This window comes from Caloenas nicobarica, chromosome 4, assembly GCF_036013445.1.
Source record: "Caloenas nicobarica isolate bCalNic1 chromosome 4, bCalNic1.hap1, whole genome shotgun sequence".
In the NCBI taxonomy this organism is placed as follows: Eukaryota; Metazoa; Chordata; class Aves; order Columbiformes; family Columbidae; genus Caloenas; species Caloenas nicobarica.
This window is the reverse complement of record NC_088248.1, coordinates 6,688,912-6,716,368: the sequence shown is the minus strand read 5'-3', so window position 1 is coordinate 6,716,368 and position 27,457 is coordinate 6,688,912. Positions and strand designations below refer to the sequence as shown.

The window sequence follows — 27,457 nt, the reverse complement described above, 5'->3', positions numbered from 1 at the left end:
CAAATGATTTATGGATTGCAAACAAAATCTGTACCTCAAATTTCCAACAAAGATTGGGGGATAGAAAAAGAAGGTCTGTGCAGCCGCTTGTACAATGCTGACCTTTAAGAGTTCACATAGCACCTGTTTCTAGCAGAAACATTCGTTTTAAAGTATATTTGATATACACAAGCCTATTGTATTGCTTGGATTAAATATGTTGCAATTCATAAACTCTTTTTAAAATGTCAATAAAGAGCTTACACGAATTCACTAATGCTGCACAAAACTTGACAGTATGTCAGCAGTGCTATGTTTTTTACATTACAAACATGCAGTTCCATCTCCTCAGTGTGCAAAACTGACACTGCAAAATAAGGTTGTTCAATACATGTTTGCCTACGTTTCTGAAGGAAAATTTAATAATCACAAAATAAACCTCCAGTTTACTTATTATGATCATTTATGAATTGACATAAAATCTCAGCAACCACAAACTCTGGAAACAACCAGTAGTCTTAGAAATAACTCCTTAAAGATATTCAATACTAAGTAGGAGAGATGAATAGAGTTTCAGTAATTCAGTAATCCAGTAAAATAAGGAACTCTGAACTAAGAACGCAGGTTGAATTAATTTTCACAAATAATCTACAAATAATCTAATGGGTTCTCCAAGACTATTACCAAAAAATACAATGCAAATCATTTATGAGGTATTTCAACTTCCAGCAAATCTCTCCTCCTTCCCTCTCAAATCAATAACAAATAAAGGTTTTAAAGACCCTATTCCCAGAAAAAAATATGAGTGAATGTCATTAAAGCTGAGTGAGAAAAACATACAAACTCTTTTAATACATTTGCAGTACTTTGTTACCAAGGAAGAGGAGAAATCACATTCAGTTTCAGTTGTTCTCTGGGCTGCAGTTTTTTCTGTGCCTAAGCACAGAAGCAATACTTTCCTTCTCATGTGTAGTTAATCTTCTGACCTTAAATTCTCTGTAAGTTCCCAGTGCCTACATTTCCTTTTTTGAAAGAAAGTTTATACCAGGAAAAGAAGCTGTGAGAGGTTCAATTAAGAGAGAGAATATCTTTTGACTTGTTTCTGGGGAACATTTTCAAACGTTTGCATAGCCTAGACAGCTCTTTCACATTCTGTCTACCAACCTCCCCTCCTAATGAAGAAGGTCACACATTTTCATGTGCTCAGAGTGCTGCTACAAAAATAAATAAATAAATAAATAAATAAATAAATGGTTAGTTACTTAAAATTCACCTCTTTACATCCTTTGCCTACTTTTTTCTTCTACCATATTAAACAAGTTATTTCCCTTTCCTCTGAATTCCAGACATAACTTAGCCTTCGATGATGGCATCTTTTTCAATTACCAAAATGTTGGACCTTGAACAATGGCGGCATTTATTGACCAATTAAAAAAAAAAAAAAAAAAAAAAAGGTAGATAAAATTCACTTGCACAATTCTTCTCATGTTGTTACATACATGCCAGGGAAAAAATCCCAGAAATTTCCACTGAGGTCCTCATTCTCTTACATATATTTTCCCAGCATTCTCCTTTATTCCAAAGAATATAAAACTCCAGCAGAAGTTGAGCCGATAACTTTCAGTCTCCAACACTCCCTGCTCAGCTGTTACCTCTTTTCTTAGACTTGAAAATATTCAAGGCAGAAGACATTACTCTGCTACAGCACCTAGCACAACAGACTCTGCAATTACTGCTTTAAGGTCCTACTCCAACCCAATGAATATGCCAACTGTTAAATCACCAACTCTAATTTGAAGGAAAATAATGTTTCAAATCACGTTTTCCAATGGATGGTCCCAAATTTGGGGATTAGAGGTTACTGAGCTGAGAACTGCTCCATAAAAAGCATTTTTCTCCGGAGCGATTCCTCAGTTGCTGAGCACAGCTCCATCCATCCAGGTAGTTTCTTATCCAAGCAGATTTTGCTGCCCTCCTGTGGCCTATGAAGATTTTAGGTTCCAAAAGTCACACACACACCAGCACACTGGAAAACAGCAATGAAAACTCTGATTCTGCTCGACCAGATCATGTTTTTGTCTTGAAAGACAGATTACACAACTCAACATTACACTTTGAAGGAAGTAAAAAAGCCAAAATGCTGTTGCAGAGGTAACTAAGGTCTCCTGATGCCTGTGTTTGAAAGGACTGCTTAGGCTTTGTAGCAGAAATACAAGGATCAGTCATGCTCACTTAACAGTTGAGCTGATAAATTTAAAACTCAACTGTCCCTCAGTTACTATGTGTAGAAAACAACGCTGTGACCTATGAAAATACTAAAGGAAAAAAAAAAAGGAAAAAATCCTAACTCTAAATGCTTGTGTTGATTGCACTACATAGCTATATGAATTATGAATCCCCATCCTCTCAGCTATGGCAAAGGAATATGAAATAGCAAAAGGACACAAGCTGTGCCATGGTTACACCCTAACATGAGTGTAGTGGGGTTTCAAGTCTAATGAAAAAACTTACAGAACAATCTTCAAACAAGCATTGAAGAAATTTCACAGCAAGAAATACCACAATATTGAAGTACATTATCTCTTTTAAAGACAATGCTGGTGCTACAAAAGATCAATTTGAATTATACAGCAACCAGAATACTAAGATATTAGTATATTCTGGAAAAAAAAATTAGGAAGACTAACGTCATCAACAATTTAAGTTTTTATTCAACAGCATATTCAGAATATTTGGAGACAAAGGCATTAACTCCCCCTCCTCCTAGATATTTGTAATTAATACAAATACGCTAACCCATATGGAATTCATTACTACAACATTCGATTGAAATATTTAGAAAGTTAAAGCAGATCTTTCAAAAAGGGAAATATTGGCCTCAATGAAGTAAAAGCAATCTTTTCACTTGCTCATGTGGAAACAGGACAGGATTTCTTTACACATCTTTACAAGTTTTTAGATGGAATCCAAAGGTTTTTAAAGGAATTCATATTCCAAAACCAGGCACATCATGACAAAAGCATGCTGAAAATCAGGTACACACAGATTTAAATCAGTTTAAATCTGCTTAATCAAGAACATGCTTTATTTTAACTGTCAGAACTCAGACTACTGTGAATTTACAAATGCAAATCATTAAGAATTGCCTTCAGTTCCAAAATCATACATCCCCAAAACATTTCAACTGGCAAATTGCAGCATTTAATTTTAATCCCTTAGATATGTTCAGTAAATAAACACAAACCACAATGGGACTAAAAAAAGCCTGCACTGCACTTTATATACTGTGTTCTGTAAAACAAATCTCTCAGAAGTCTAATAAACTCATAATTAACAAGGACTTGTGAATTGTAAAACCGTATCTCTGGGGATATTCAATAAGAAGAGCTAAGGCTTCAGTAATTCCCTGAGGATTTACACTTATTCCACAAATCAAGCCACTAAAACAAAGGTGACACTTTGCAGTACGCATAGCAGCAATATGGAAAGTCCATCAATCACTCCCACCATAATAATTTCCTACAGAACAGACCAAACACCAATGAGAATATGTCCTAATGGAATCAGCTGTTAGAACTTGGTATTATTCTTTCTAGTATGATTTTCAATACAATACACTAGCAACTGCTATTTTTTCTTTGCAGACCTTTGAATATTTCAGAGGCTATTAAGCACGTCGTTTAGATCAAAACACCACTTAAAATAATGCAACAGACTTCGAGCAAACATAAATGTACTGAACTTGTATCCTTCATAATGCAGATGCATTGTTTTCATGGGGCATACAAAACATCTGTGTTTTCAAAAAGTATTCACTTCAGTCGAACATCATAGCTAAAAATCATTATTATATACTAATTTAACTTAGTAATATAATGGCTTTGCCTCCTGTCCCCAACTAGGCATTTTAAAAATATAAAATAATGCATTCCCTTTCTTTGTTTAGTTTGGTAACCAGGACAATCACAAAAGAAAAATGGAGGGAGAGCACAGTAACAGTAGGAAGAGTGTATATTGCCATGGACAAGTTGTCTGGTTTGGTGGCATGCATGATGTATTATTTCTAGCTACACATAAACATCTTTTGTCTAAAAATTACTAATTGCATTCAAACTCCCATCAAAACTGTCCTCAGGCCAACTATGCAATGCTATACACACAACAGATCTGAATAAGTCACATATGAAAGCTAAAGTTTTGCAAGAATCCTCTTTTTAATGTAAGCCACATAAAAGAATGAAACTGCAGTAATAAGCTTCCCTTTTCTCACACTTACCACCTCAATTACCAGTGTTGCCTATATTATCTTTGTAACTGAAAATCATTTACTTCTCAAGTATTTATTAAGAATATGAGGCAACCTGGCTCCATTGCGATCACAGGTTTTTCAGATCTTGAATTGCAAAATACAATACAAACATAAATGTGGTTTAAACTTTCAAATGAGTGCAGCAAAACCAAAAGTTTAAGGAGAAGTTAATGAGAAGCAGCTTCAGTTGAGTTTCCTTTGGATTGTTACCCATGTGGCTTGCAGGCAAAGAGCTGTCTGATATGGAAAAATCAGTTGAAGAAGAAGGATGAGTTCCTGCTTCAGGATGCTTGAGATCCTGAAATAGGATACAAAACTATTAAAAAAAAAAATCTTCAAAGTCTTTCAAAATTCTCTGACAGCTTTGGAAGGGAAATGGAGAACTTTAAAGTGTTTCTTTTAACTCTGTTTTTTTATATATATAAAATAAATGACTGCCTGGATCTCATTTTAGAAACACTGTTGTTTTTAACATATAAAGTAAAACACGTAATTTGCATCTCTTCATTAGCAAATTAAGAAAATGTCAGATTCCCTAAAACAGCTTTGATTTTTAAGTATCATGTATCCTCATCTCAGAAAGCAACTCTTAAGTCCAAAATATTCCAAAGGTAATACCAATATAAAAAGCAGAAGAAAATAAAATAACTGTGACCTATCTTCAAAAACAATCCTAGAAGCAACTTGGATATATTGAATCAATCTTGACAACTATTTCAAATCAAATAACTCTCCATCTAATACAGCGTTTATTCCACATTTATTATGTTAGCCAGTTCTGTTACCAATTATAAACAATTTTAATATGGAGCTGAAGTCACAAACTTTTCAATTGGTTAAAACATAATGACATAATGCTGTTTTCCTTCAATGTTGTAAAAATATAAATGCAGCAACCATTAAAACATCAGTAATCTCTAATCACGTGAAGTTAGAGAATGGTTCATAGTCATTTGCTATGAGGGTAAAATGCAAGAAATCAAAATCAACATTCTGTACAAAATATATAGGGAACTCAGTGGGAAGCCAGGCTTTTCAATGGTTGATGGATGAAATCAAGAATCTCATGCTAGCTCATTGATGTCTCCTCCTTCCCTTCACCAAAACTTTCTATATGATAAATGAGGGCTGAAGAATTTTCAGAATTTTCTTCTGCCAAGTTTCCTCCCTGCTGAGAGGCCACACTACCTTACTCTCTCACTTAATATCGGTTCTGGAAGGCGAAGCTAACACTGATCCTCCAGGATTGGTGTCTGGTGGACCACTAAGACTGCTTAACCAAAACATCAGTTAATTCCACAGAACTATAACACTATGTTCTGTATTACTGATACTGTTCTAACCTGTGTTATTTAAAGGAACTCAAGTTCTGAAGATGTTCCTAAACTAAAATCATAAATATTGCTTTATTCTTGTTGGTCCACCCAATACATTTAACAGATACTCTTTTTAGAAATGGCTGTATTTCATAACTTATTCTTCCACTTTAGAATATCTAATTTACAGTTTAATCTCCATTCTAGAGAAATAAAATTAGACTGTGAACCTGCAACTCTTCCTTCCACCAGGTATCTTTTTAACATTATTATTATTCTACAAATCATTCCGCTTGATGCAAGCAGTTACAAATTTAGTTTGTAGCAAGAATGAGGCAGGAGACAGGTATAGATGACCATATTGTCTCTCTAGATTTAGAATATCTGAATGAGTTTAAAAAGTGTTGCTGATATAAAGACACAGAGTAGAGAGTCATCTGTTACTAGGTTAGTATTTCAGATCCAGTCCAGCTGAACAAAATAACAGAGTTATTGGGCGAGGTAGGGGGGCTAGGAGGAGCTGGGGAGAGTTTGGGGACTGGAGAAGTCATTTTACAAAACCTCTTAGCCAATAGGTAAAGGAATTTTAAAAACAGCTTCACACCTGCTTGTATATTTAGTCTTCAAAGAAAGACCAGAGGTTTTATCTCAACTGTAGACAAATCAGCTGATGTCTTAATTCCTAAATTATGCACACCGGAAATCAAGACTAGAGATCACTCTAAACAGTGGCAATGGTCAAACCTGATGAACAGGCATCATGGAGAAACTTGTTTTGATTGTGCTAATTTGTCATTTGATAAAAGAACTGCAGCTCCTTAGTCAGACTACACTTGTATAGTTAACTTGTAAATGAAAAAAAAACTTAAGATGATGTCTCACAGAAAGCAGATGAGGAAGTAAACTATTGAAATAAATGATTTTCAATACTTTATTTACAAATACTTTCTCAAAGTCTAATGCAAATTTATTATAAAATGTCTCATAAAATCAGAGTTTATGGACAGAGAAGGAAAGGAGAGTAGGCTATGGAGAGAGAGTATGCTGAGCAGCAAATTACTGACACACTACTCAGTATATGCAAAGCACTTAGGATGAATGAACCCAGTTCTTGAGAGCTGACCCCAGCGGGCAAACCAAATTGCTTTGGAATAATATACATAAATGGAATCTCCAAGATCAATGGTTACCCAACTATAAAAGCATTTTTGAGGTCCACATCCCAGTGAATTTTTATTTAGCAGATTCATTTTGCCAATAAAGGAAAACACCCTTGCCTTCCTAAGATATTCTAACAATTCCAGTGCAAAGTGTCAGCCAAATATCTGTAATTCATTTTTCTTACTGCCAGAAAAATATTTCTATTACAGTAACACTAAGTTATGTTGGACAGTAGGTTAAAAACAAAACCTTGTTTGCAAATAATTAATGTCACAAAGAAAAAACAAGCATTAGCTCTATGTGACAATTGTGGAACACAAAAGAACCTCCTTCTACAGGGAAGTTTCAGTGCCTTAGGGTTTCAACGATGTATTTTTAAAGAGGATAAGATATTATGACAAATAATTTCTCTGTAGACATATAACATCAAGAGGTTTTTGTTGTTTTGTTTTTTTCAAGTGGAACACATAAAGACAGTGGAAATTTCCATCTTTCCATATCCTTAATTCATACACAGTTTATTTTAAAATAGTTTTATGAAAAATTTATATTCTTCATCTGGCCGTACTTATCATGATGTCAATTCTCAAAGCCACATGCTAGATCTACTCATCATTTCTTATCATACTCAAATGATTTCAGATAACCAGTCTTAAGAAATTATGTTCAAACAGTTTCACTTACATTTTTGCCAAATAAAACAATACCCAACCTGAAAAAATGTATTTTTTTCCCAAAAGGAAATGCTATCACCACTAGCAAACATAAAGAAAGGTGGCACAGTAAGTAGAGCTTCGTCCTCCTGTCACTATTCTTTCTGTAAATCAGACAAGCTCTCTATTTCTAATGTGAATATTCTGTACTCCATATTTATGTAAACAACTGAATATGGCACCTTTAGTAAGATTTATATTCATGCATATATTAAAATACTCCCATTAATACAAGCAGACCTCTCAAAAAAGGAAAAGCACCGAAGATCAAATTCTCAGATGACATAAATTATTTAGGAAGACAACATAAAGGCAATCTTTTAAGTATTATATACCTATATTTCCTGAATTCTACTTCTCTCCTCCCCCTCCAAAACAAAAAAGCATTTACAGTATATTATGAATTATTCTGTGGCTTATAAATCAAGGCAACAAATCTCTTCTCAACAACCATTTCAGGGACAGCCTTATTCCTGAAGAGTAGATGTTGGGCTTTCTAAACTTTGTCTCACATTACAAGCTAAGCATTCTAAAAACCTAGCAACTTTTGAGAAAGTCTGAAGACTTGAATGCAAACAAAGGGCAAGTATCAATCAGGGTATCATTTCGTTTGGGCTAACCTCTCGGTGACAATGTTATATAGTAATTTAATTTGGCCATCAACTTGCTACTGATCACAAAGCAAGCATAAATCAAGCAAATTTTATCAGAGTCATTCTGTCTTCAGCCAGGCAGGGATGCATTGCCTTGCAATGGATTAACATCCTTTCTCATGCACTGGACACAGAAGATGTGAAAGGCCTTTCTTTTTCCATATTGGCTTTTAAAATTTGCACATGAAAAATTTCACCTCCTCAAGTCAAACGCTTGTCCAAATCAGTTCGATACTAGGAATTAATCAGTTTCGTACTAGGAATAACGAAGCATATAAAATACTTGGCATGCTTCATTGGGAGTTGTGTTTATATGCAATCCATTAAAATGCACTTGTTTGGGAACAATTGGCCCTATGAAGAGGACCAACTACAAAGTTAACAGGCTACTTGTCTTCCTTTTTGGTAAGAGCAAGCTGCACTTGTTAAAATGCATTTATTTTGGTCTAGCTTTATTTACTTGCCTACATTTTTTAAACTAACTTCCTCCACCTCAAACTCTTCACAGATTCTGTAATTGAACCATCTGTCTCTTACTGTGCATGCACTCCTAGTTTTTATTGTAGTGGTCTTTGCACATTCACCCAGCAGGTGCCCACCAAGTCTCTCCTTCACTCCCCTCCTCAGCAGGACAGAGGGGGAGAAAATAAGATGGAAAAAACAACTTGCGGGTAATATAAAGGCAGTTTGATAAAGCAAATACAAAGGCCATGTGCAGAAGCAAAGTAAAACAAAAGATTTATTCTCTACTTCCTATCAGCAGGTCATGTCCAGCCACTTCCTAGGAAAGAGGGCTTCAGTACATGTAGCAGTTGTTGACAGTACCAAAGACACCTCGCTGTGCTTTGGGTGAGCCTAAAGAAAGCACCTCCAACCGTAACCAGTCAAACTGATCTTGATCTCCACAAAGCCCTGGCAGTTAATAGGAAATTAACCTGAAGACACGGAACAGTTTCACACACACAGAGGACAGGAACACAAGCAAAAACTCCAGGGTTGACTGAAGGTCCAAAAAGAGCAAAAAATCCTTTCTACTGCTGCCTAAGATGTCACAATCTTTATTTTTGCAACAGTAAATAATCCTTATCAAAAAAACCTGAATGAACTTAAATGTGTCATCTAAATAATACATTAGAACTGTAACCATCAGTAATTCTTTTCCGCAGTAAACAGCTGTGACAGCAAGGTGTTCTAATCAGACTTACAGACCAACGGAACAATTCTATCACAGAACTTCCACATACATATAACACAAATTCTGAGTTAGCTGAGATAGAGCAAAGAAATTATATCATGTATGCTAATAAATTAAGATTTGCCAGGAAATTAAATTTACTGTGGATAAAAAACAAAGTGAGTTTTAACTGAAACATTCTTTACTTTGTCTCAACTGCTATAAACATTAGTAAGAGAAAATTTATTTACAGTTATAGGGGTAATTTGTTTGGAAGCTTGAACTACATTACTCAAACCCAGTTTAAAATCCAGTCCAGTTCAGTGACTATTTTCCCAGTGTGCCAGGTAGGATTTAGTAGTAAAATACTGAGAATTCAATTCAAGTAACAACGATTAGGCTGTGGCAGCAAAAGCATCAGGAAAGAGAACAGTACCACATAGAACAGCAGAGGTAAGCATGCAGATGCATCCAACTGAAAAGCAAAATCAATTCTCATATGAGGAAATTTATTTTTATCCTATGTGACACTTGCTCCTGAACTAAAAGCACAACTATTTGGAGTTTCCCTAAATCAGAAAATGGCATCAGCATCACTGTGAGCTTGGGTCAAGGGAGATGACATAACCTTTAGCACCTCGTTGAGCTCGCAAATCTTCCCAAAAATTGAACTGAAAATCGATTTCACATATCTACGTCATTAGTAACTATTTCAGCAAACGTAAAAAAAGAGTGAGCACGCAGGCAGGAAGCAGCAGGCGTTGATTTTTCCCCCAGATAAACAGAGTCCAAGAGACTCCTTCCAGCACGAGATTTCAAAATATACATTTATTATGTGGTTTTGTACCTTATGCATGTATTTCAAAATTTTCTTTCAAATAGAAGAGATAACTTGACAAAATTATGAACTAAAACTTACAGTCAAAACTGTAAGCATTGGAAATAAGCAAAAATGTTTACTCACTTCTGACAAAAATACTGGAACTTGCTACAGAAATTCAACACACATAATCCTCCCTGAGCATTTCAGCAATCGATCTACAAAGCTATTTTAACATAAGAAGTATATCCAAAACATCCACATAAAGTCCAAAGAAGCATGATGTAATGCTGACAGATACAAACCTGAGTTTTGTTTTGTTTTTCTTCCATGCTAAAGGAAAGAAAGGATCAATAATTAAAGCAGTGTGTGCAACATCCCAGTAAAGAGCGCTCTCAGGACAAAAATCAAAGGAAATCAGTTCACGTTCAAAGGATGGACACTTCATATAAAACTATAAATCTACTCACAGTACACATGAGGGTTTTGTCATGGCTTTGTGAACTACACACAGATCCAAACCAGCCGAAACCAACTTCAAATTTGATAGTATTTTCATTGCCTGTACATAGTAGATGGGAATACATGCATGTATTCACACAGATATTAAAACAAAAAAAGTATTTTCTGTAAGTGCCTACAGCTCTTCAGTGATTCCTAACATATTCTGTGAGGAATTTCACATACTGGTCGTTGAAGAGCATCTGTATGTTGCATGTATATTTCTGTATTCTTTAAATCAGAAGTTCTATGCCACTGAAGCTAGACTGACCCCAGTATCTAAGTTATCTTATTTACACAAAAATAACACAAACTTTTTTCTTCCCTGTAGAAAGGAGTTACTGTTCACTAACTTCTTACTGTCAGGCAGTATGTATAAGACCTTTTAGAGGAAACTGTGTGGTAGAAGAGGTATTCAATATTCGCAAGACCGATGAAAACAACAAACATTGCGATAAATCAGTTTTTTCTTTGTAGAACTATAGCCACTAGGAAACAGACTGCCCTGCAATCCAACAAAGCAAACCACCCCTACAGGGCAAAGAACTCTGCCACAAAAGGGAAGACTCACTCATATGTAGCTATCAAACTTTGCTAATGAATGTTATTTTCATCAGAATAAAATCAGGTGCTGCTGCTTTGGGAGACACAGTCCATGTACAACATTCATGCCAATCATATTAACATCATGTAGTCAGAATTTACTGTTCTAGATATGAAAAAAAGTTCAGGAAAGTAGGAAACGGTGGGGAAAAAATGGTTCAGGAATCAAGACCAAGCTTTTATTCCCAGTTCAGTCATCAGCTGTTGATGAGCTGAGGGAAGTCATCTCACCATGCATCCCAAACAGACTGAATTTTAAAACAGACTTAAAACTGCTTACCTGTTTTAGAGAGCTCTGAAAAATACATTTTAAAGTGACCTATTTTCCTATGAAAGTGTTAAGTAACTACACCAGACAAAGGTACTGTTAAATACATACACACATGCATAAAAACTCTTACCTTCTCCAGGATTGACTGCAGATGGTAGACTGGTCCAATCTAGGGTCCAGCTGGGACATGGATGAGGAGAAAACTTTGCTTCAACACCATTTTCCTATGTGAAAGGGAGGGGGAAAGAGAAAATAAGGCCCTGATGCTTTCCCCACTGAAGTTGGTAGTGAAATTCCCACTGAATTTAACAGCATCAGATCAAACTGTGCACAACACTTTCAGTCTAATTGAAACAGGCAGTTGACTCTACATTTTATGGGATGCAAATTGTGTATTTCTCTCATTTTCACAAGAAAGCCCTGTTAATTTTCTTTAGGAAACTCATAAAATTCATTCATAGAATGATGTCAGCTGCTAATCAAAAAATATTAAGAGTTATGGAACATGATGGAGAGTTTTATTTAATAAAACTCATGAGGGTTCCCAGATGTTCAAAGCTCTAATCAAGCAGAGAAATAAAAACAACCAAACCACAACCACAACAACACACAGAAACAGTAATGAAGCCAAACATAAAAGCAACGGTTCTTGACATCTTTTATATAAATATCTTCAAAAGAGGAATACAATATTGCAATTCAAACAAAAAGTTACTTTGATTATCCAGAATTATTGATAGGGCTTCCAGCAGTCCTATCTTCACTCAATTCTTGAATCAATCAAATACAATAGAACAAAAAAGTAAAATAACTTCTAAGTCAAGGCATACCGGAGAGGAAACAGTCAAAGGTATTAAATTGTTCAAGGCCATCAGACTTAGCTTCTGCAATTCTAATAAATTTCATCTATTCCAAATCAAGCAGAATATTATTACTATCTCATTAAAAAGTTTAATTACCATTAACTTAGTCATAGTTGGCCTTGGACCACCTGTAAAATGGCTATCTTCATTCTCCTCTTCTAATTCATCAGGAACTGAAGAGAATTCTTGTAGCTGTTCCTCTGGGGCAAACGTCAACCCTGGAAGCTGGAGAAGCTCCATATTGCATTTGCCAGCAGCTTTCTTTACTCCAGGTACTTCCTGAACTCTTTGATACCAACTGGATATCAAAGGCAAATTTACTAGATTTTTGCCTTGGTTTTTGCTGGAAACCTAGAAAAATAAATTGGAAAGGTTACTCGCTACTGTAAATTTCTTCCTGCAAGCCAGAAGAAGGCATGAACTACAGAAATGAGCTCGGCTCCATGCTGAGAATGGTCACTCATAGCATGAGGCTAACACAAAAAGCTGGCTCAGGCCTGCGGGGGAATTGCCAGTTGGCCATTTAGACTTTATCTGCAATTCCTGTTTGCTTAATAGGATAAAAAGGTTTACATGACCAATTTTAACCATTATTTCAGTCAGTAACAGGAAAACACAATTGAAGTAATATTCTGAATCATCTGATATTTCCTAACAAGAGGATGACTCATTTTGGTTGGTAAGCACAAAAGGAAAAAAAAAAAAAAAAAAAAGGCAACACAAAAATCCCCCACCCAAACAGTAATTTGCAATGAATGCTGAACTCTAAGCAAGACATTATGGTACCTGAATGCTCTTCTTTTCCAGAGGCACCCTGCTGCCCTTAAAAGCTCATCCACTGACAGCTGTTTTGCTGTCAACTGCAAGTCTGAAATACCTTTGACTATGTAGTAACAGCAAAACAGGCACAAGCATACGTTCTCCCTGGTCTTTATTGAAGTCTTTGCACTACATCTGTCACTTTTTTTTTACTAGCACTGAATCCAAAACTTTTTTTAAAAATCATGTATTTATTCAAACTTTGTTACTATCTTAACTTCATATTTTTATATGAAAATAGTAATTAGTATTTTTCTTTTCCGAATTAAGTATGGTGAGATGAACTGTCCTTTAATAGAAATTAGAATTTCAAGTGTTAAAAAAAAATATAAATTCTTAAAGTAAGAATATGATGCACATATTAAAAAAAAAAAAAAAAAAAGCCCCAAACACATTTTCACATGGAGACCAGCTAATTTTAAAAAGCATGCATTTGCTGAACTTAAGTAATTTTTGTTCAGGTTCCCAAATGTTTTAGAACAGTGAAGATCATCCTCTTACAGGAGAGGCTGCAAAATCTCCATCCTTAGAGATACTCAAAATCTGACCGGACACGACCCTGGGCAACTGGCTCTGGCTGACCCTGCTCTGAGCAGGAGAGTTAGACAAGATGATCTCCAGAGGTGCCCTCCAACCTCAACTACTCCAACCTTGAGCATTCTGTGATGCCGTGCCTGCTTTAAGCAGAAAATTAAAAATCGTGATTACAGGAAACGGCAGAAGAGGCCATGCAAAAGCAGTGCTCCTCCACATATCTGTCCTCAGTGTGCAAACAGAAATTGGTAAAGAACGCTTGAAATGACACAAAATTTCAAGCATTTCTTGTGTTTATAATGTTCTTAGGCTAATCCCAAATAATTAGTAATAGCTAAAGGAGCAAAAGGAGGATCAACTGTGTAATTTTAGTATCTAATTCAACATCCTAATAGTAACACAGGCAGAAATACATTAATTCAGTTAAGGAAGAAGTCTTTTGGAAAGCAATTCTAAGAGGCACTGTTACACTTGCTAACAAGTGTTCTAAATTGTATTTTAAAAAGTGAATAGTGGTTCCTCCCAGATGGAGAACGAAGCTTTTGTTATTCTTCTATTAATTTTAAATAGTTACAACTAATAGAAAGCATAACTAAGCTAACCTCAGAAAGATAACAGAAATGGAATGAGGTAATGAAAAACAACTCTTCAGCTTCATTATCTTACTTTTGGTAATTATAATTACAATCAGCTTGTCAGGTCTCCTCATATTTATTGTATGATACTTTCCAGACACATAACCATTGAAGACTTCATTATTATTCACACTCTTAAAGCAAAGTGGAAGTGTAACTATAATGATTATTTTAAACACAATGCAGGAAGTCCAGTTATGTAAATGATAAATAACATTTTAACACAGAATTAAACTCCGGCACTTCCATCCACAACAGCAGTTTCAACCGACTTCACGCAAGAAACTTTAAGATGCTAGTTACTCAATTTTGATTGTAATTATTAAGAGAGATCAACCAGAGAACAGAAATACGGCAACATTATCGCAGAGGTCTTATGATTTAGGCAAAAATGAAACTGAATGCCAGTTTTCTAGGATAATCCTTGGTGTGAGCTATGTATTACCCAATATATAGTTCATAAGCTGCAGATCACCAGGGCTCAAGGGTCACACATGAAAAGCAAATAAATACAGCATTCTCAGCTGCTCACAGTACATCTAACAGAACCATTTCAACTGGATTGCTAAAATCAATTAAGCATCTGATCCAAGAATCTTCTCATGCCTAGCACCAGTAAATCCAACATTACTGTAAAAAGTTATGTTCTTATTTAAAAAGGCCTTGAAAAAATAAAGACGCCTGAAATACATTAAAGGTTTTTAAAAAGTAGGAAAGCATTTTGTGTTACTGCTTTTGCTTGGTATCCATACAGAAGTTGCTGTCAATCCTCAGTTATTTAATTTGCAAAACAAACAAACAAACAACCAACCAAAACAAAAACCACAACATCAAACAAACACCAAAGCAGAGATGAATTAATAAGCATTACTGTAAAATAACTCATCATCCTAATTCAAAGGTAGCCATATAAACCTACTTCTGGACTCCTATACTGCTATCATCATACAGAAATCCACTGAGGATGTTAATCTTGGTTAAAGAAGTGATAAATTAGACATTTGCCACACATTAATGTTCGCTGGTAGTTATCTTGATTTTACAGATTGTTTCTCTGAATCTGACTGACAGCATCTTCTCCGGGAATTCCATTTGTTTTCAAACACCATAAGGCAATTTTGGCAAACCAACTTGCAAACTTGAAACGCAAATACCAACTTCAGTCGGAGTTCTTCTGACACCAGCTTAGCCATCAATCTCATAGAGTAACTGCAAGAATACCGGTAGTCGACAAAATGATATCATTTTACTGTCATGGGAAATAAAGGCACAGTTGAAATTTCCTTAATTCTTTTCTGTGTATACATCCTCATAAAACTAAGTACACAGATTGTGCTGAGCAAGACTCTCACACAGTCTTGCCACAGAAGCTTTTCCACCAGAAAATTGGTTTTGAAGCTGAGCTCAAGTCACTTGCACAACTAAGCCCTACCTCTTTCCAGAGGTGAGAAAAAGGTAGAGGGAGAAAAGAGTGGCCTGGGGAAGGTTAAAAGAAAAAAGTAAATAAAAATCAAATTGCATGGCTCTATTAGGCTCAAAAAATATTTTGATATCCTTTCCTAATCCCAGTGTTAAGACATTTGTACAACAGAATCTGCAAGACACTGGCAGTTACTAGAGAAGTGCTATAAAAAGCAACCAAGACACACACACATGGAATCTCCTTCTCAGGCCCAGATAAATTTTGTACACAGTGAGAGGTTCACCACAAAAGATCCAATGTCCAAGTAAATAAGGCTCTCCCTTACAATAGGGGTGAAATGGGCTTTTAACAGATCATCGGTCTAAAGGTACAGAGATATGAATATTTTACTGATTCAAATTACAGTCAAGTTGACACAACCAATAGCCTGGCAAACAGAACCCTGGAGCACAGGAACTGCTAAAATCAGTTTTGCCACTTGCGACAGTGTTTTTATAATGACATTCTGTGTTGGGAAGCAAAGATTTTTTCCCCGTTTCTACAAATTCCATGTGGTGCCCTGACTGCCAGCTGTTTTATCCAGGTAAAACTCTTGGAAGGTTTCAAATTCCTCCATATACGGACTGGGAGATCTTTGCGATCTCTAAACACATCACAAGATGCAAAACAGTCCTACACTCAAAATGAAATTTGCTTATACCCACTATATACAGTGTCAGTATTACTTTGCTAGCATACATCGTATTTTCCTCATCATGCTGAGAAAACCTCTTGAAAAAAACAAGGATTAAGACAATTGAAAACAGCCCATTGGTGTTTGTCCAGGATCAGGAATATGCTAGGTTGACTGCAAAGGAGAAGACAGACAAAGGCATCTTTGAATAGACCACACTCTCGGCATTTCTAAAATACTTGCACAATCTGATAGGAAACCACTCAGTTCCCCTAAAGGAAAGTGTGGGCTTTCTATCAGTATTTTATTGAACCATCCAGTTAACACAGATTCTATTACCAAAAAAAAAAAAGCCAATCTCATAGGACTGCAAGGAGAATCATAACTTAATCATAACTTTTCAGTTATAAACTTAACTCCAAGAGCTTCGAGCAAGGTAACCTTTTCCAAGGAACTTCTTTCACTGCAGTAAACAAAGGACCTTCCACAAACTGTGGAAAACAGTTTAGTAGAAACAAGACTATGAATGACAAAACTACAGATTATTGAAGTTTCAGGGACTGAAGCACATCCCAAAGCAGCTGGTTCCCTGGACACACCACCTCATTTCTAAGCAAGGTCACAGCAATCAGTCCTTGCTTGAAGAAGAATATAGACTAAGATTTGGAAAAACAAAACTGCACAGAAGAATAAAAGATTTGCTGATATGTAGGTGTTATGCTGTCTGAGGCACAGATCTTTATCTACATATATGCAACTAAACTGGCTTATTTTGATAAAAAGCCAGGTTAGCTTCACAGGAATGTTTCCTCCCGAAGCATATTCATTCTAGGAACTAGAAGAAAACAACAGCAAAGGTTAAGAACAATTAACCTATTATGAGGAGAAATAAGCACATTGGAAATCATAGCGCACCGTACTTTAAAGAGAAATATTTGCAAACAAAAAAACATTCTCAAGACAACCTCAAGAAATTATACAGCAGTAGCATAAACAAATGAGCTTTTGGAACTCTCCCTAGTCAATAACCAAGTACCTCTTCAGGTCTAGTATGTGTAAGGAAAGTCAAGTATTTACATCTCTAAGAAGCCACCGTAGTCCTTGAACCTCTCTCTATTCACTGCCTCCCTAAAAGGCATTCTTACTTTCTTAGAAGGTACTTGTTTTCTTTTAGGCATATCTGTCCATGTCCAGATAAAGTCACATAAAGTTTAAAGTCTTTCCTGAAAAGAATTCCAATCAAGATAATATCCATGTAGTAAAAGTGCAACAAACTAGGTAGGAATTCATTTTGCCTTGCCCTCCAGTACAATAAAACCAAAATTAAAATAGGTTCATGCTTACCTACTTTTGATTTATGCATATTAGGATGCCCTTTAAGTGTCCATTTTAAGTATTTTCATGAAGGAATTTCCTGGGCAATTTGGTACCAAAAATATTTCAGCGTAATGTTTTAACAGTTAACAGTATTTACTATTTATATGCTATGCGTTTAAAAGTAATTTGGGTGATCTCACCAATCCCTGTTTTTGTATGTACAAAAACAAATATTCCATTTCAGTTTAAGTTCACATTGCTAACATCACAATACACAGGGTGTTTCAAAAAGATGGACGCAATTTCAAAGCAGTGTATTTCACGATGGCAACATGTTACAATTACACAAAAATTTAAAAACGGTTTAATGTAGCATCTAGCAGTAATAATTTGAAACTCTGTGCCCTACCCTTTCAAGTGGTAGGAGTTTCATTCATGGGTGGTTCATGGTTGCAGAGAGATAGTCACTTCAAATTGGGTCCATCTTTTTGAAACATCCTGTATGCTGCTTTGAAATTGGGTCTATCTTTGGAACACCCTGTATTCTAAATTAACATATCTTACAACTTTACAGTTCTTAAAAAAAATACATATACACTACTTAATATTTGAAGAACTTGTCATCTTACCAAGAAATGATGGATGCATGGCAACAGCACTATATCTGCCAAGGTAAAATAAAGCCCTTCTGCAAAAATGTGGTCCAAAAGTGGAAGGTCGGAGGTTTTTGTTCTCCTGATGTGCGGTGCCTCCCTGTTGACCGCATCCGATACTTCCTGGACAAGGAGCTTGGAGAAAGCGATGCTCAGTTCCAAACTTGGGAGTTCATTCATTTCCACTGTTTTTCCTTCCTCTGTTGCTGCTTCTTTACCAAGTAAAGGCACCGCAGCCTTGGCACCTGCCTTCTGCTGTTGAAGTTTTTGCCTTCGAATTTTGTCATCATTATGTACTCGGACAGGTTCTCCAAGCTTCCTTTCAAGCAGTAAAATGTCAGGAGGAACAGTCTGACAGTGCTCAGGAGATGCCGCCAAAAATCCTTCAACAGCCAGAGGTATGCTGATCTCACAAAGTCTGGTCCACTGGCTAACCTGTCAGATAAATTTATATAATTAATGTCTCTATGGAAAGAGAAACAAAATCCAGGGTACCATTCTGTCCACTTTAAGTGAAGAAATTCCAGCTTTAAATACATTCTCCAGTAATTTTGGAAGCTCAGATATTCTGTATGAGCTTTGCAATAGCAGAATTAGGAAGCTAAGTCTTACATATATAACAGAATGAACAGTTATCCAGTATAGTATATTTTTATTCCTTATTATTGGCATAAGATTAGGGTGGCTGAGTACCTCATAAGAAGCAAAGCTGTGATCAATTTATGTATGTGATCTCTACCAAGTGCTGGTAATAAAACCAGAATATACCAAACAGATTTTGAGCACATTTATTTTACAGAAATGCATTATTAGTGTTATTTTAGCATGCAACACAGACAAACTTTAGTCTAACCGAACAGCACCCTAAAAAAAATTACTCATCTTTTTCATGTTCTTATCCTTCTCCTCTTTTTCTTACTGTCTGTACTTAAAGATTTTAAATTTTTTAAACTCTTGTATTTTCTTATTCAGTTTACTCATTTTGCAGCTATCTGAAATACAGAATCAAGTTTTCCAGATGTTCCAAGAAGAAATTAGAACCAGAGGTTCCTGGACAATGTCAGGGACAACTTCTTGATGCTAGTACTCCATGGTCTAATAAAGGGATATGCTTCCCCAGATCTGCTACTCAGCAACAGGGATGACCCAGGTTGGAGGTACAGTAATCAACGGCAGCCATGGATGTAGTGATGACAAAACAGTGGAGTTCAACCTCCTGAGAGCAGTGAGGGAGCCAAGTCTAGATGGATGAGCTGCCAGATAAGTAAACTGCTATGTGATAAATGGGTTGAAATAAACTCAAATGGTAGTAATGGTTAACAGCTCACACTCTACCTGAAGGTCAGTTAGAAGTGGAGCTCTTTAGGTGTCTATGCTGAGGCTTATCCTATTTAATTTACCAATGACCCAGGCTGGGACATGGAATCCACTCACACCAAGGATGTCAGTGAGTTGAGCAGAGCAGTTAACAAACTCCAAGAAAGAGCTGCCATTCAGAGGGACCTGCATGGGCTAGAGAACAGGTTGACAAGAACTGACATGTAACTCAATAAAACATCCTGCACCTAGGCTGGACTAAACTCCAGTAATGGCACAGTCTAGGGACTGACTACCTGGCCAGGTAGCAGCTCTGCTAAAAAGACCCTGGACATCCTGGTGTGCATAAGCTAAACATAAGCCAGCAGTGTACCCTGGCAGTGATGAAGGCTAACAGTATCCAGTGCTCTTGAAATCACAGAATGGTTTGGGTTGTAAAGGATTTTAAAGATCATCTAGTTCCAACCCCCTGCCATGGGCAGGGCACCCTCCACTAGACCAGGTTGCTCAAAGCCCCATCCAGCCTGGCCTGGAACATTTCCAGGCATGGGGCACACACAGGTTCTCCAGGCAGCCATTAGGTACTCCTTAGTTTACTTTAAACTCCAAGAACTGTACCTGATAACTCATTGAAACTACACTGCTAGACATGAAACAAAGAACTGACCTATTTTTTTAATAGTAAGATTCTTTTCGTGCTGCCAAAAAGTAGTATCTTTAAAAAGAATTATTTTTCATGTTTATGTCAAAATACTGATACTCCTTCATTGACAAAATTTCATTTTCTAAGCAAATTAAGTTTCTTACCAAAATAACTTAGTTTACATCAATATTAAAAGTCTACTTCAGAGTATTTAATGCTTATTAAAAGCCCTATTAATGTATCTAAGAGAAAGAGATGTACTCACTTCAGCACAGGCTTTTAAACAGGTCTTCTTAAAGCCTAAGAGTTCCAAAACATCCTTTTTAGATGGATCTGCCTCATATGTTTTCTGTATTATATGCCTTAAGACAACAGAAAGCCCAGCTCGGCAGAACTTGCCATCTTTCACAACGACAGCAGGTAAACAGCAGCTCTGTACAACCACTGGAAGCTGATGTCTGGAGATTAAACAGACCTCCAGATCGCCAAGGAAGTTTTTTGTCACAAGCTGATCATCTGCATCTTCACCAGTTGGCACTAAGAAAATTTTGAATAATTTGCAGTCGCAGTAGGATAGCAAAAACAGTGAAATAGATGTATGAAGAGGGAAGATACTATCTCTGTACTGATGAGAAAAATCCAAATATAAATGTTCTTCAGTGGCACTATCTTTCATCTTCCTCCTGAACTGACGTTCCTGAAATAGAAATCGGAACACAACATTCATAAAAGAATACAGAATTTACAATAAAAAAAGGTTTGAAATAGCACTCCCTCTACTATCTGATAAAACTGATTTTAACATAAGACACTATTAAAGACATCCTGTCTGAATAATTGGAGAGCAGGCCAGAAAAGAATAGTTCCATATATACATTATTTTTTCACATACAAATCACTGACAGGGAAATTATCAGTGTACTTTTTTTTTTTTTAAATTTTAGCATGTTTCTCGCATTAAACAAAACATACAAAACCAAAAGAATATATTTCCTGTTAGTTTTTTTAGTGTATCAACACTTTATAGCACAGCTTTTTTTTTTAAAATCAATCTCCTACAACATTAACCATGTATTATTGAAAAAACAAGTTCCTGAGCATGTATCTACAACAGTAAGTTTCCTAATGCACACATTTGTCTTTCTGTAACTGTTACAAGGCATACATTAGGGTATTTAGGCCATGGGAAATAATACTGTTTTCCATATTAAAAATTAATCTAGACTCTGACAAGATACTAACTGAAGGTCAAGAAGACATGTAAGTAGAAAAAAAACAAAAAACAAAAAACAAAAAACATTCACTTCAAGAACGCTACACGAACACCTTCAAACACAACTTCTTTAAAGCTGTTAAATACAACAGTAGTATAGCTGAAATTAACACCTTCTCATTATATTAAAAGCTTATATTCATTTTCCTCATACTTGGTTGAAAATTACATTTTTCCTATTTAAAAGATAAAACAATGATGCAATAATTTTTCTGCTTCATCACTCAGAAAAATCGACCATTAACCTATAAATCACAAGTCATATCGAAAAGCTTTAGACACTAGATGGCACTCTTAAAACACTCATTATAGTAGAAAACTTTATTATAATAAGAGAAAGAAAACTGAATGTTGCTAAGAAAGGCCAGTATGGTTTTTTATGTACATACATACATATATATATATATACACTAAACACAAGTGACATTAAAACAGCAGTCTTTCAAATAACTGTCTAGATTAATAAGCTCGCTGTACAGTTACACAAATATGATGTAATTATTTAAAAAGCAAAAAAGGTTTTCATTTGATAGATCTAGATTATTGATTTTTTTTAATTGTAGATGTGTATATCGGATTTACTATTTTATATCATCCATCACTGGGGCAAATCAATTGTCTAAAAAGAGGCAATAGAAGAATAAAATCAAGTCCACCTGACACTAAAGATCATAACAATGTTTGTTATAATGAAATATTTTTAAACCATTGCATGACTTTGAGAACAACAGTGGCTGAACGTAATAGTACTGTTGTTTCTCTTTAATCAAGACACCTGCCATATAAATAATGAAGTACCTACTTTCCTAAAAGCTATTTTTTTTAATAAATCTTGACATCATATAAGTTGAGACAGATTCAATACCATAAGTACAGCTCTGTGGAAAAGTTATATAGCAAAGATACCACTGAGGAGATTAGTCAAGAGTTAGTCTTACCTCCCAAATCCGTAGTTACTAGTATTAACTATAGTACTTCTTTCAATATTAAATAGTACCTTCATACGCATTTGGGTTGTTTTTATTTTCCATGGGAACCATCTTTTCCTAGCCACTCTAGCTACTCAGACATACACATTCACCTTAAAAATCACTTCACCACTGAATTTTTCTTCTGGTTGACCTTACTGGACATAATCAGCTTTTTTGCTCATTATCATGCTGTATAGAACTGCTAAATATTTAGGTAAATTCTGAAGAGGTTTCTGTCTCCAAAGTATATTAATCTGTAGCTTCCATCTGTTAAACACCTGTTCTTACAAATTATTCCAAATCTATCACTCAGGACTGCACAAGTAAGACATTAACCTTTTCACCACATTGGTACTCTCAAAAGGTACACCAGCCCTTGTCCATTTTCATCCAGAGCAGCAGCTCTGAAGCACTGTTCCCCCACAGAGGATAATAAATCATTAGACTAAAATAAAAAATAAATACTTGAAAAATGCCCAAATAGAGGTACTACTTAATCAGGCTACTGATTAAAATTACAAATATATCCTGCCATGAAAACTGGTAGATGAAAGAGTGAACACCATCAATGTGAATTCCCCTCCAATCTGTTGAACAAAACTATTTCTACCCAGTAGCAATGAGTAATAGATAGCAGGTGTCAGTCAGTCCCACAGACAGTAACTGATTGAAAATAATGACGACTTGGTTATTCATCTGCTCTGTATTCAACCCGGTAAATGCCCCATCTGACAACGCTATCCTATTAATCCACCTGTCTCTTTGAAGCTTGACATTCAACTTGAAATTTGTCTGGTTAAATTCAACTACTCTTACCCTCATGTATACAACTATCACATACATAAGTCACCAAACCAGATAAACCAATACTAGGGTCTTGCTGAAACAGGATAAGCAGATGTTGTCCAGAGCTACCCACTCCATTCTCTTGACAGGATCAGAGAATGGAAATAAGCATGCAGCCTACTTCATTTAGTTCACAGTATCTTAATTAAAGTCACTCCTCTCAGTCATTTTTAGGTAAGGCTCTGGATTTTAGACTGAAGCAAAGGTATACTCAGGAAAGGTCTGTTCTCCTAAATGCCTTGAAGAGAACCTCTGGAAGACACCTGGGCCAGACAGCTTGAGGGTGGTTACTAACCTCTTCAAAACTCAAAGTAATTTTTTGTAAACATACACAGTAATTTACCACTATTCAGCTGCAACATGGTGAACTATGCCAGACAGACTGAATTATTTTTCTGAACCTACATGAACTTCTACAAAGACAGAGAGACACAAAACCAGTGACATTCATGATGTACTTACACAGCAGCACTGTCCTCGCTCTCTAAAATCAGAAGAGTTTGCGGAATTGATTGAGAACAAATAATTTTGGGAGAGGAGAAAGGAAGAGCCAAGACTTTTCCTCCCCTCAGCCAAAGCAGTAAATTAACGTCATTCAGCATGTAACCACAAAAGTGCCCATGTAAAGGACACAGTAGAAATGTGCAACTGCAGGTAACAGGGAGCCCAGAAAATTACTTGTTTTGCAAGTGGCTCAGACCTAGATAGGGTCAACTGGTCTTGGTACGACACGCTGAATCAGCATAACCTCTAGTCCCATTACTCATTACACCTTCTTCAAAGACGGATTCCAATTTGGTTCTTTCTTGTATTCTCCTTCCTCAGGTAAAGCCACCTCACACAGGTATGGTAGTGCTTAAAATAAGCTTAGATGGCCTATGAGACAGGTTCTCTACTTAAGACTGTCCAGTACAACACAAGTTACTGTACTCAGTGGCAAGCAGTCCTCCAATTATCTACTCATGAACTCAAAAGGACAAAAAGGTTCTCCAGTAGCTGTCCGCAGAATTGTACAATTCGCGTCCATGAAGCACAAAGAACCAGTGAACAGGCCTACAGAGGTAAGTATAATGCTCAGTACCATCTGAAGTTTAGCTGCTCAAACACAGGTAACTATATTAACCCCAAAACAAAAACAGAGCTTTCAATACTCATTGACAAGAATCTCAGGGCTTTTAGTCAAGTTGCAATAACTGCTGTTGAATTTTCTGATATATAAAAAAACTATTTCTACATTTTCTTCTAGTTGGATTGGCAGTTTAATAAGTTTTCTGGCAGCTAGATACTTCTTTAGCTAGGTTTTGTGCACATGCTGAAGTTGCATTTATCCCAAAAAGCAAAAAAAAAAATTAAATACCACTCATTCATAAAACATTCAGTACTCATAAAAAAGTTTTAGAGAGAGATTCTCATATCAAAGTGAGGGGGGAGGAGAAGGGTTAAGCTAAGGCAGCTGTTTTGGTTAATTAGACTCTCCCTACATGGGAGGAGTAAGGAAAAATCCAAATATGAAAGTTATGGTCAATATTAGAGAATTTCCTTTTTAAGAAATCACAAAAACAGTGACTGTATTAATACAGGAATAATTAATCATTCCAGTTAGCAATACTGAACCAAATAAAAACAAACTGCAAATTGTTAATTTTTGAAAAAAAGGCAAGCAACTAATCTTACACTTAGCAGAACAAACTCCAGAGGAGGAGGTAACTCCAGCTCTCATCACAAAAATGCAAATGTCTCATTTCTTTGGTTTTCAGGGAGAGTTAAGAACATTGCACATTCCACAAGGTGGGGTCTTAAATCTGAGAAGAGGTACTTACATACACAAATGACTTCCAGAATCTGACAAAGCAACCTGTCATTTCATCATCTATGACAGTGATTCATTTTGCTTCATACAGGCAACCAGATCTCTCTCAACTAAAGGTCCTGATCCCGCAAGTGCTCATGGTACCCAACTTGAAGGTGTCTTTGCAATACACTACCACATTATTTTCAAATATAGTCCTATAATCTTCTCAGATACTACAGTACTACTATTTCTCCTAACAAAGTCCCTTTTTTTTTTATTCACAGTGCTGGAACACTGAAATTGATTTCCCAGAATCATACTCCCTGTTCTGCTACTGATATGGTCAATTTAGATCTGAGTTATTAAACTTACTGTGTGGAGTGGAACAAATTCTGTTCTTTATTAGGGTCCATTTAGAACAAGAATATTTTTCTGCTTCCATAGCTAACCTTCAAAGGATTAAAAGATGAGCTTCACTCAGCAGGAAAACAAAAGGCATGTTGCACTTCAAGCTCCTGTTTGCATCCTCCAGCTGTTTCTCTCCTTTGCTATGCCCAGCATGGCAGTCCAGGGACACATCTCCTTTACCATTGCCAAAGAACTTGCATCTAAATTCCAAGGAAGCCCAAACAAATCTGTTAAATTATGTATCCTTAAATTCATGATAGTTCAGGCTCAAATACCAAACTAAATCATTACTATCAATGACATAAAAGTTAATGGTTCAAGAAAATAAAACATAGGCTATGAAGAACACAAGCCAAACTTCAGAAAGACAGCACATTAGAATTCACTTATTGCAGAAAATAATACCACTGACTTTAAATTCCTTTGCAAACCTACTACATAAAACACCTACTCCAAGCTTCTCTCGGCAGTTTGTCAGCCCAGAAAAACGGGACCTGGTAGTCAACACTGAAACCTTTTTAAAATTTATTTATTTATTTATTTTTTTAAAAAAGCTTAGCCATAGAATCACAGAATGTCCTGTATTGGAAGGGATCCACAAGGACCATCGAGTCCAACTCCTGTCCCTGCACATGACAACCACACAGTTCACACTGTGTGTCTGAGGACGTTGTCCATCTGTTCTTGAACACTGTCAGGCATGGGGCCGTGACACCTCCCTGGGGAGCCTGTTCCAGTGTCCAGCACCCTCTGGGGGAAGAACCTTTTCCTAATGTCTAACGACACAAAGGCTGCAAATCACAGGATCACAGAATGTCAGGGATTGGGAGGGACCTCAACAGATCATCCAGTCCAATTCCCCCACTGGAGCAGGAACACCCAGATGAGGTTACACAGGAAGGTGTCCAGGCGGGTTGGAATGTCTGCAGAGAAGGAGACTCCACAACCTCCCTGGGCAGCCTGTTCCAGGCTCTGGCACCCTCACTGGGAAGAAGTTTCTTCTCATATTTAAGTGGAACCTCCTGTGTTCCAGTTTGTACCCATTGCCCCTTGTCCTATCACTGCTTGTCACCCAGAACAGCCTGGCTTCATCCTCAGGACACTCACCGTTTACATATTTATAAACATTAATGAGGTCACCCCTCAGTCTCCTCTTCTCCCAGCTCCAGAGCCCCAGCTCCTCAGCCTTTCCTCACACGGGAGATGCTCCACTCCCTTCAGCATCTTCGTTGCCCTGCGCTGGACTCTCTCCAGCACTTCCCTGTCCTTCTGGAACTGAGGGGCCCAGAACTGGACACAATATTCCAGATGTGGTCTCACCAGGGCAGAGTAGAGGGGAAGAAGAACTTCCCTCGACCTTTGTCTTTGCCGCCATCGACTACAAGTGTTATTAGCCGATAAACACCTCAGCAAGCAGTTTCCAGCCAGCTCTCCTTCACAAAACAGAGAACTAACGGCAAACGGGTCAAACGCGGCCCAGAGCGGGGACGAAGCTCAAAACCGGGGCTGCGCAGGGGGGCGCCGAGCCCCACCGCTCTCACCCGGGGAGGGGGCCACCCCCTGAGCCGCCCCGCCGCCCGCTCCCCCTCAGGCAGCTCCTGCGGGCGCCGCCCCCTTTCCCGCCGCCGCACTAACGGCCAGGCGCGCCGCGAGACAACCCCCAACGGCTCCGGCCCCCCGCGCGCGAGGCGGGCGCCAACGGCCGCTTACCCGCCCCGCCCGCCGCGCTCTCCCGCTCCTGCCCAGCGCCAGCACCGCCGCTTCCGCCCCGGCCCCGTCTTTTCCTGCGC

General features: G+C 37.0%; 1 protein-coding gene across 2 annotated transcripts in view; it reads right to left on the bottom strand.

The window, feature by feature from the left end:
• GSTCD (glutathione S-transferase C-terminal domain containing) overlaps positions 1-27,420 on the bottom strand; it is a 55,346-nt gene extending 27,926 nt beyond the window's left edge. For both annotated transcript variants that reach the window (XR_010606117.1, XM_065633941.1), the window contains exons 1-5: positions 27,378-27,420; positions 20,643-21,074; positions 18,394-18,852; positions 12,460-12,714; positions 11,631-11,724 (exon numbers count right to left, since the gene is read on the bottom strand). Coding sequence is in view for 1 of the 2 variants with exons in the window: in XM_065633941.1 (XP_065490013.1) it covers positions 11,631-11,724; positions 12,460-12,714; positions 18,394-18,852; positions 20,643-21,053 (1,219 nt within the window). In the remaining variant the exon portion in view is untranslated. The remainder of the gene's footprint in view (positions 1-11,630; positions 11,725-12,459; positions 12,715-18,393; positions 18,853-20,642; positions 21,075-27,377) is intronic.
• Positions 27,421-27,457: the final 37 nt, after the last annotated feature.